The 11,326-nt window shown below is 36.4% G+C and overlaps 1 protein-coding gene across 1 annotated transcript in view; it reads right to left on the bottom strand.

Annotated features, from left to right (window-relative positions):
• Positions 1-1,585: 1,585 nt before the first annotated feature.
• cacna2d3a (calcium channel, voltage-dependent, alpha 2/delta subunit 3a) overlaps positions 1,586-11,326 on the bottom strand; it is a 69,043-nt gene continuing 59,302 nt past the window's right edge. Inside the window, exons 30-34 of the mRNA XM_055046245.1 lie at positions 10,379-10,434; positions 8,230-8,344; positions 4,970-5,087; positions 2,880-2,957; positions 1,586-2,803 (exon numbers count right to left, since the gene is read on the bottom strand). Of these exons, the coding sequence (XP_054902220.1) occupies positions 2,711-2,803; positions 2,880-2,957; positions 4,970-5,087; positions 8,230-8,344; positions 10,379-10,434 (460 nt within the window). The 3' untranslated portion in view covers positions 1,586-2,710. The remainder of the gene's footprint in view (positions 2,804-2,879; positions 2,958-4,969; positions 5,088-8,229; positions 8,345-10,378; positions 10,435-11,326) is intronic.

The following is an 11,326-nucleotide window of genomic DNA, read 5'->3' as shown; positions in this document are numbered from 1 at the left end:
AACTCATTAGCATGCCACTGCCAAACATTGCAAACTGAGAACAAAATCAAATCATTTGATTCAGCTGCATTGGAGCAGGAATGTGCCCCAAAAGCTGTAGGACAGTAGACGTGGAGTAACAGTGTGGTGCATGATATCATAAAAACCAGCAGTATACCATAATGTTGGTGAATACTGCAGTGATCGTATGACTTGCAATTAAGAGGTCCCAGGTGACTTTGCTGCTGAAAATAACCATGTGATGGTTTTATTGAAAACTTTGTTTTATTTTCTTGACTTTACCAGAACATTTGATGTTGAACATCCCCACTGACCCTTGACTGTTGTGGAGCTAAAGACTCATGTTATGGATGTGGAGCTGATAAATCTGCAGCAATTGCGTGACAGAATGATGTCAACATAGACCAAAGTTTTTGAGGAATGTTTTGTTAAGGCTGTCCCATAAAGAATAAAGTATGAATGTATTTTAAATAAATGTTTTCCAATTTGCAACATGAATCGTTTTGGCTTCATTTGTGTTCCTTTTCCTCTGTTAAACTGTATGGTTCTTGTTGTCCATCTCTATTTCTTACAAGAATTTTAATTTTGTCTGTGGAAAGTTCTTGAGTCTGTTTGCATTAGGACTTTTAGCATTCTAGTGTCCAGTCGTCATTAAGGCTGAAGCGCTTACACAAAACATAGATGAACATTTATCACTCACATGAAGGACTGTGGTAATAGGGTGCGACTGCTCCACAGAAACAGGACTGCTTTCCCAAGGCAGCTTTTTGCATACACACAGCACCCACTTTCTCATAAATCATCTAGTGGAGTGGAAGGAATCACAAAGCTGATTGGATGGGTGTTATACCAAAACAGTTCCAACTTATTATCCCGTGACAGATGACAAGCAAGTCAACTTAAACACATAGAAAAAAAACCCCAGAATGCTAGCGATAATTGCAGTGACCAAGTTGAAGGACCCAAAACCTAAAAAATAAGACAGCAGAGATCACTATTCTAAGATACTTTTTTTTCAGAGCAGGTGAAGGGTGTGTGTCGAACTAAAGTGTTGAGTAGTGAGAAGAGAGAAGGAGATGGAGCATGCCCAGCTGTTGACCACAAGGATCCTTCTGCTGACATTGAGACCGCAGCAGAGCTTCCCCTGGCTGGCATTGACAGCATCTCAGGAAAACTCAGCTGTCATTTTCTAAAATGTTACTCCAACAGCAGCGCAAGCCATATATGACGTTGGCGCACACGATGTGAGTGGCTCTATGATGACAGAAAGGACGTCTATCGCTAAACAGATACAGATGTGTTGTAGCTGGTCTTCAGCTGTCATGTCTTGGTCTTTATTGTCTCTCGATGGCAGGGTGGGGGCTTCCTCTGGGGCAGCAGTTCACATGAATGACAGAAAAGGGAAACAACAGATGCACAAGAGACACACATGCGTGCCACATTTCTGCTTTGGAGAAGATGCTGCTTCATGTGGCTTAAACTGAGAACAAAAGAGCAATCAGTGTGGATTAAAATTTCAGGTCCAAACCTTTTCAAACAGCAACTTCTAAAGAGTCTTCAAATAACTCAACATTAAACAAAAAAATACATTTCAAACAATATTTTATTTCAAAAGTACACAAACAGGAACAATATCCTTTTATAAGGCAAAGCTTAATTATTACAACCACTCACATCAGAGAATCTTTGAGTCACAGTTTATGGGTATCACTTGCAAACTATAAATAATCTTTTTTCTCTTTTCATATAGATATTGTAACAGATTTTTTTTCATTGTGAAAAAAAGATAATTAGACAAACATCATATAACAATCCCAGCCACATGTAACATGTTTAGAATATTATTATTATTTTTTTTAATCTTCAGAATCCAAAAAGTCCATGGAAAGTCCGAACAGGCTAGGGGAAAGTGCATCCATCTCTGTCCATGTAGGTGTTTCGTGGCTGAAATGACCAATTCCAAACCCAGCTACAGACCCCAGTCCGTCGCTACAACCTGAAAGGACTGAACAGTTTGGTACAACTGTCAGCGGCTGTACCCCTAGATTATTTTTTGTTTTAACTTTTTCTAACATGAGCCTTTATCCCTCGTGCAACACGATTATTGGAAGTCAAAAGTGCAGATGGCGCTGCAAATTAAACTGACTAAAACAGAAAAAGGCAACATTAATCATGACAATTCCCATCCATCCAGAAATGCGGAGCACCCTTCATCAAATGCTACACTTTAAATGAAAAATCTTTCAGGGCTTTTTTCTAAGGTAGATCTTTCACCACTGAACTTGTTCTTGCCCTGGTTTCTCAAACAACTGGTGGTGTTTGAGAACAGAAAAAAGAAAAATCAACTGATAATTACTATGAAGAAAATCCTAATCCTGGTTTGGTAAGAGCCAGAGAGTCAAAAAGCACATTCAATTTTATATGTGGACTAATTTTCTCCCACTACCTTCCCATGTAGCTCATATTTCCAAATGGTTGTAGTTATCTTAGCAGGTTTAATATTATCCTTTGAACAGTCCTTTCAATTATTGCATGACCCTGACAGGTGATACCTTCTGGGCTGGGGATCATATTGGTGATGGGTTTGAATCGGGCACAGTTTCATACAGGACAGAAATGTTGTTTTCTGTGGCTTCATTGCAATTCCTCATAACATCGAGCCAAGCCAAATCAGGTCAAGCTGTGGATGGTGAGTCAGGACCAGCTTTGGTCACCTAAGGAACAATGCCACGAGCGTAAAAAGCAGCGTGGCACTAAGCGATGTGGTGAGACTGCCAGCTCCTCCACACTCCATTGAATTCTCCTACAGTTACAGGAAGAACATATGAGAAGAAAATCCAGTGAAGTGTGCAGTTGAAGAATTTGTGAGTTGCAAATACCTCTGGATGAAAAGGGTGACAGGTGTCTGGACGCCTCCTGTCTTTTTGCATCTTCAGTCTCTCACACTTGAGCGATTCGTTATGTGCAATTGAAGTTAAGGTAAAAAATACATATAAAAAATAAAAATGAAAGCGTGCGCTATCTTCACTGCTGTGTGTTTTCCTCACAACAAATTCCACTGTATTTCATTTGGCCTTTATGTGATAGAATACAACAAAGTGCTGCATTGTAAAACAGTAAAAAAAATAAATGTAAAGATCAGAAAAGTGCACTTTGCATTTGTTTATGCCCCCTCTACACATAAATAAATGTATGACCTTTAAAAAACAACTAATAAGTAAAAAGAAACATGTGATATGTTTAGCCGGAAGTATCAGTAGGAAGGACAGACATTAGTTATGAATTCCACAAATCTGAACTTCATTTAAGCATGGAAAAATAACTGGAGAAAGAAAGCCATGCAAAGTGAACACACCAAACTGCATGAGGTGGCAGAGTCATGGTGTAGGGTTGCTTTCAAAGATGGATGGAGATTTATATTGGGCCAACCTGGAAGAAAACTAGTTAGATGCTGAAAAAGACATAAGATGGGGGAAATGCTCAAATGAAACAGTTTTGATTAAAGCATAATAATCCAGGATTAGAATAATCCAGTGAAAATAATTGAGGAGAGTGAATATAAGTGCATTATGTAGTTTTCAAATTTTATTTCCAAGCCTCCCATTTTTCCCTCTAAACAAAGAAAACACGATTTTCTTCTACTTCACAACCACTTTGTGCTGGACATCCTAAAATACTACTGTATGAATTCTCATCTGGCAAGGCACCATTTCTTTTATTTATGAAAATGTATGCATGTGTCTGGCTGCATCAAGCAATTAGCTGCATAGATGCATTTAAGGACAATAATATTTTTGCACTAAACAAAAAACTCATGTCAGAAAAAATGAACCTCCAGTGTATAATATTTTTTTTTTTTGTGGCAAAGCACCAGAATAGCACACGTTATGCTGCAGTGAGTGCTTCACAAAAAATAAACACTGGAGGACATGTTTATAGCCGATTACATTTCAAAGAAATGTGCACTGATTAAAAAGAAAGCACTTCTTGTGGTTAGAAACAAAAGTGTTTCTGTAGAACTTTTCTGTATCAGTAACTGTATCAGCAATTGATCAAAGTGTTTACCAAGATTTAATGAACACTGACTCACAAAGCATTTTAAGGACATTCTCATAGATTGATGGACTGTGTTGCTTTGCTTTAAATTTTGTCTACAAAGATAATCTTTTATCTTCAATCAATTCAGGAAAGCAAGACTACTCTAAATTTTCTGTCTGTGTTTAGATCATTATAAACAATCTTTATGTCATTAACACAGGTATAAGCCGGCTGATATGCATCCCAGAAACAGGTGATTCATAATGATGACCACATGGATGCCTATCAAGCTTGCTTGAACGACTTTTAGTTATTTAGAAAATAAACAAACTTAGTCCTCCTCTTTCACCTTAATGTTTGCTAGTGGCATTATAACCACAGACATTCCCTGCTTTTCAAAATGAAACACTTATTCTATTTATCTGAAGTTCAACATTCTGTTTAATTCACTTTAATTTCATAATGTATAATGTACCTATGGAGCATGTGTGTTGCGTAGACTAGACATCATTTAGATTTTAAGAAATTCTTTGTCTTAGAGTAGAGAGAACAATGGTCTTCAAACTAAATATAGCATAGTCTATTGTAAAAAAAAGAAAAAAGGAGAGGACAAATTGAGCACAGGGTCTGAGAAGTCTAATCTAAATTCTTACGACACTTTAAGTTCTTCAAAAAAGCCTTTGTGGTTTTATACATTCTTGAAGTTAATCCTAACCCCAACAAGCGATAATGGATTTCTAACTTTGAATCTATTCTTGTAGAATATAAATATATTTACAGCACTGAAATGCAAAAGGTAGCCAGAGAGATTTTTATTTTTTTTTGACTTAGAAAACTGAGACTGAATATTGACTTTGGAAAAAAAAAAAAAAAAAAAAAAACTTCTGGAAATCCCTGCTAACCTCCCGCTGACCTCCAAAAACAAGTGAAGGATATACATAATTTCAAAAGGGTCCATGGTGATGGGTCCAAACTGGCTGCAGTCACACTTGTTGTCCACCACAACCATGAAAAGGTTACTGCTGGGGATCTGCTGAATCACAAATGACCTGCCAACAAAAGCAGAACGCCAGAAGGAAAACAATGAAAAAGGAAAAAATACATATAGGGAGAAAAAAATTGTGTGATAAACTCGTCGTCAAAATGATGAGTCAGAAAGTAACTTCCAGATTAGTAAAGTTGCTCATGTTTGAATTCTACTCTAATGTGTACACTGTATAAGAAAGACCCCACATAACAAAGGACAAGGACATAAAATACTCTATTAAGAGCTCTGAATAAACTTGGAGACCCACACCTTCTTGGATGGACATGGCCAGACTAGACACACATACTAACTCTTTGCAACGTCTAGTCCAAGGTGAGCATCAATGAAGTGTTGCTGACTGTAACACACTCCATCAAGAGGCAAATGTGAACCACACTTTGGAGCATATTTCTTCCCACGTCTGTGTTTTACTGGCCTGGGAGATCAGGCCTCCTGCTTAGTGATTTATTTCCATGGAAGAGCTTTATGATGAAGAGAGCTTGTAAAGATGATATTTTTTTCTTTATGTTACTCTGTCTTTTCTTTGGATCTCTTTCCTTCTCTGTCTCTTACTTCACCTTGGATAATTAAATATTTTATTTAATTATCAGATGTTAAAATAGTGTCCGAACAAATTCTTTCTGAAGATAAGGAGTCTAACTGATGACAGATTAAAACTGGCCCAATATCTGAAGCTGTATTTCCTTCCTCACTCATTTAATAGCATTTTTTTCCATTCAACCCTACTCCTGAAAGTCTCTAATTTTTTAGTGGTACTCGTCAGCTACATTTTATACACATATCTCACTGTGACCAACAATGTTTAACATAACTACTTCAGCAGATTGATCAATTCAGTTCCAAGCAGTTACTCAAAATCTGACAAAATGTCTAATACTACGTTTTCAAACGCTGTGCAGTGCCAGGCTCGTTGAGTTCTGACTACAGAAAAAAAAAACAGAACAAGCTTTCTGGAGAAATCATTGCTAAACATATGACACTGCACAGCTGCTAGACTTGAACATAAGCAGTGTTAGGAAAGTAAGTTCCGCATCCTGCATGAAAGCGCAGATAGCCCAAAGACTCAATGAAGAATGCCTCAAATCTGCACAGATACTCAGCAACAACCACCAAAGAAAACTCTTTTATTAAGACAGAAAAAACACAACTTTCATTTCTCTGACCTAATGAAAAGAGTTGCAATATGTTTTCTGAGAAGGATGAAAGGATGACATGGTTGCAGACACCATAAAAAAAACAGCACTCACATTGTGAATGGGAGATAAATGTTTGAAAATAAGTGCTGAAAATGTTCAAAGACTGACGGTCCATGCCTTCCTTTCAAGGCTTTCATAAAATATTAACTTACTTCGTGTCGACAGTTGGTGAAAAATAGCAGTATGTTTTTGCTTATGAGTTTGAATCCTGGACTATTTTATATTACAGGAAGTTGCATGAAAGTTGCACATTCCATGTAAAGGGACATTTTTCCCCATTACATGAAGAAGTCTTTGATAAAATTTGGTTGGAGTTCTTTTTGCTCGATTTAACAGATATTATAACTATAGCTGCATGTTGTGCATGGTTTAGATTTGAGTTTTAGATTCTTGATGATTGTAGGTGTTTACTCAGTTAAAGATGCATGAGGATTAAATAAAAGTTCAAAAAAGTGGTGAAAACAAATGAGTATTTAGTAGCTCTCATGTTTGAATGCTGCAATGTCCTTTTATTTAATTTTAATCATCATACACAAATAATCTTAAAATAGTTTATTCAGTTGATTTCTAACATATTAGGAGTGAAAAGATTTTAGGTTTAGGAAACCAAGCAGTCCTATGAGTGGCCTCACACATTGTAACAAACAATGTGTTTATAAACAGGGCTTATAACTGATAAGCCCTGTTTATCAGAAATATGAAAAACTAAAAGATACTGGCCAGATATTAGTAAAAATGAACAGCTGTAGACACTATTTTTACCTGCTTTGAGCCTTCTATAGACCTTGCACAAATGAAAATGGGGACTGTTCTTATGAATGCAGTTTGAAATAAAGATATGCTTGTATTTTAAGTCTTCAAGATAAAATCACCCTCTGGCTGGTAAAACAAACTATGCAATGAATCTATTAATTCTGGGAAGCTAGAAAAGCACCAAATCAAACATATACTACATTGCTTCATTTACATCCATTACCAATCCTCTATGGTTTGGTAATGGATTTACACAAAGAATGACACACATGCACACTGAGAATCTAAATACAGAAAGAGAAGTTTAGCAGGCAAGTGTTCGGGCTCCGTTTCCTAAAGCATAAAGCATACACGCATGTCTCAATAAAAAACATAACAGAAAGTCTCAGTGAGCCAAAACATAAAACAGATGTTTATCACAAGTACTTTTAGATACAAATACGATTTGTAAAACTTTATATGCATAAAATAAAGAAATGATTTCACATTGTCAGATTTTTTTTATATCAGATCAAGATAATTTCTATTTTCTAGTGTAAAAGTGCCCATCTCTTCATGGTGTCATCAGTGGATAAAAATAACTGTCATGTAAATCTGAACGGGTGTGAGAGAGCCTGAGTAGGTGCTGTTGTATGTGTGTTTTGCGTTATGACTGGCTCCCCAACCGCATTTTAGATATGGCACCAACGGCGGAGGTTACCCTGCCGACCTTGAGGGGCTCTACAGTCAGCAGACACACAAGGAAAACACACGCATGCACGCAAACACACGCACACAAACACAGATTTCCGAGCTCACTGGCAGTTCCACAGCTGGGAGCAATGAAGGGCCCATTGGAGGGATCCAGAGAACACCCCACAATTGCCTGACAGAAAATCCCAAATTGTTAATGGGGACCACACTCATTTTCCCATTTTTAAAAGGAAGCCTTTTTTTTTTTCAACCTCTCCCTCATCCCTAAATGCCTCGTATTTCAAACTGCTGGAGGACAGAGTTGGGGGTTTGTGTGTGTTGCTGATGGATTGGCTGGATAAACGTATTTTTCACAGATACAATGAAGTTAAAGTTTCTCTCATCCTGTTTGCTGTTTTATTTCAGTTACAATCTTTTATACCAAACAAATGTAAAAAGCATGTCACTGTGGAAAGTTGTTGGAAATTTTTTGCTTTTTTTACATTTCTGAGTGTTGCTTACTTGATGCAGCCATCACAGTCGATGTTGCCCATGTTCTCCTTGATTGTTCTTTCTGAGACAAAGGCAGGGTACTCTGTGTCACATGGCACCTGCATATGCGGACCTGCCCTTTGAGCTAAACCAAAGAGAAAATTAACAGTGAAAAGAGAGAAAATTAACAGTGAAAAGAGAGAAGAAATAATGAAAAATGAGAATGAAAGAAATGGCAAAGGTGGTCAAAATTGAAGGAAAAGTTAAACGACACTGACTTAAAAGACTTAAATTATACATGTAAAAAAAGCCATCAGGTTATTAAAAACATTGGAGGCAAATTGCTTAACACATCACATCCAGGCAAAAATGCAACCATTATAGAAAATAGTGCTTTTGAAGCAGAGCAACTCTTTTCTGCTTCAAAAAGCCAATTGGAGGTGTTTGTTCTCCCCAAACATTGCTTGAACACTACTGCCACCCAGAGGATTGAGCAATTTCTACAAGATGGTTGGCAATATCTTTCATTAGCAAAATAATTTATTGAACGCAAGAAAACAGCTCTAAAGCTCAGCTTAAGCACAGAGCGCTTCTCATCTTTATGACAGAGATTTCTAAAGATGGCGGATTATATGTGTGATTAGAATGGAGTGGTTTAATTACAGCGAGTCAGCAGCACAGCATTGATGCATGCGCGTATGTATGTGTGTATCGCATTAAAACCATATATGAGTATAAACGTCTGGGATTAGCTCAGCTTGAGTAGCTGTGTAGATTTGGTTACAGCCTTGCTAGGTTGTTGTGTTTCAACCCCGTGTCACAAGCCTTGGTGTCTTTGTTGTAAAAGGATACAGAAAGTGCTGCTAAGACCTGAGGCTAGCCAGCTGTGAAATTGTCTCGAATGCTTGGCGAGTGGTGATGACCAGCTTCACTTCATCCAGGATTAAAATGTGCAAGTAAAGCATTTTATGGAACTCTCATTTTGGAGTTCTTTCTCTGTCCCTCTCGCTTTCACAGAAATATTTTGTTGGTTTTGGCTCCAATTATTGTGACACTTTGATGCTGCTTAGTGCAAGTCTCATTCCAGACAGGGAAATGGTATTCAACACTCCATAAAGCAAGAAGAATTACAGCATTTACTACTTGTTGGTGAAAATATGAGAATGTGCATGTGTTCAAGGGAGAAAACGAGACATAAAAGTACAAGCAAAGACATAAACCAGAAAAGAAGAGAAATGCATACCTCTGCTTTCATAAAGCATATATCATTTCTCTCCAAAATCAATATTCAGCATGCATCTCATGAATCACACTGTAACTTTTTTGGTAGTTACATAATAAATTTTGGATTTGGGTTATTTCTTGCCACTGTTTTCATACTGACATTTTTTTAGGGAGTCTTATTATGGAAGCCTAAATGCAAACAAGGAAACGGTGAAGGTAATGATACAATGATGTCATTCAACCAATTCATTTTCCTTGAATTTTAACAGAGGTTTTATTTTACTACTTTATGGTAAGATGTAAACACTATTTATTTATATGGCAAATTCCACCGATAAAAATCGTGAAATGCTTCACAATAGATGAATAAAAGTGCACCCAAAAAATAACTTCATGTTACACAAACATAAAGAAAGCCATATAGATCAAGTGATAAATAAAAACTGGTCATAAAAAAATTTGTTTTTAAGAAATCAGCATTGTCTTGTAAAGACGAGGGAAGCAATTGAAAGTAGAATTTTTGTTTTGTTATGGATCTGCAAAACAGTTGCCTCTGCTTAGATGATTTAAAGGCCAAAATTGGAGGGCAAGACTAACTTCTTAGAGTTTTAAAGTATAAATCTCAAAATTAGAAAAAACTCTTAAAGTAGCAAGGAATTAATAAAGTGGAGTTTTTCAGTTTCCAGTTAGGATTCTTTCAGTAAAGTTTTGGATCATCCGAAGACAACCACGGGCTTTATTTGAATGTAAAACCTACAACAAATATAACCATGAAACTTTTAAATCCACATGAACCAGAAAAACCTCCAAAAGTACTGACAACAACAACAACAACAACAAAAAATATTAATTTGTTATTTTGATCAAAATAAATAAAATGTAAAATATTGACATTGTTTTTAATAATGCAATTATGTGTTTGTGTGCGGGTTGTTTAAAATGCAGCCATTCTTACCTTTGGCTGTGAGATCAGAGTTCCACCAACTGTATAAGTTGAATTCAACCAGGAATCTGAATGTGGAAATGACAGAGATTAACAATCTGAAATGAATGCACATGTAAGTTAAAAAAAAAAAAAAACTCCATTAATTTGCCACTTATTGCTTCAACATCCTTTTATGCAAGACTACAAAAAATCATGAATGCTTAATAAAGTAAAAGTGTTGTAGAATATTCTATTAGTTCAACCTGCAACAAATGCAGCAAGTCCTGGCATTCATTGTGGATTGGAAATCTCCTCTCGGAGCTGCCAGTTTTGCTTAATTTGAAGAAAGTCACATGTTTCTTGTAATACATCAAGCCATTTCAGAATTTATTTTGGTTCTTATTTAGAATAACTGAACTACAGATATGCAATATCCAATTTTAAGTTCATCTGATCGAAGTAACTAAACCCTTTAGTTACTTCACCGGTACCAGTTGGTGTTCTGCTGTCTACCATATCATACTGTGTGGCCACAATTTGTGCTGCTAACTATTAAAAAGAATCACAACCAACTTTGTTGTCTGTCACTTTTTTAAATAGTAGGATATGTTTCAATATTCTGCTACTTTAACACATCTCTGCTTTCCAAACAAAATAAAATGTTTTTCACCCTTTACGATGAATTGAAAATGTCTGTAGTCGCACAGCTGTTCTTTTAAGGGTAGAACAGGTAGAGCTATGTTCAGAGCTACGTGCTAAGCTAATAAAACAGGAGAGCAATCTTCTCTCTAAGTGTTGTCAAAATGTGATCAACTCGAATTGCTGTGACATTTGCTAAGATCTGAATAACCAGAGTCGTCTCAAAACTGAAGAGTTGAAAAACAGATCAAATGCAGTGTGTTATATTACACTTTAAAGCAACAGAGTCTTTTTAAGTCTAGTTGGCAATCGATTTAAAAAAAAAATTGGCTGGAAAAA

The sequence above is a fragment of the Poeciliopsis prolifica genome, unplaced genomic scaffold (assembly GCF_027474105.1).
Source record: "Poeciliopsis prolifica strain line A6 unplaced genomic scaffold, Auburn_PproV2 SCAFFOLD023, whole genome shotgun sequence".
Lineage (NCBI taxonomy): Eukaryota > Metazoa > Chordata > Actinopteri > Cyprinodontiformes > Poeciliidae > Poeciliopsis > Poeciliopsis prolifica.
This window is presented reverse-complemented; position numbering and strand designations above follow the sequence as displayed.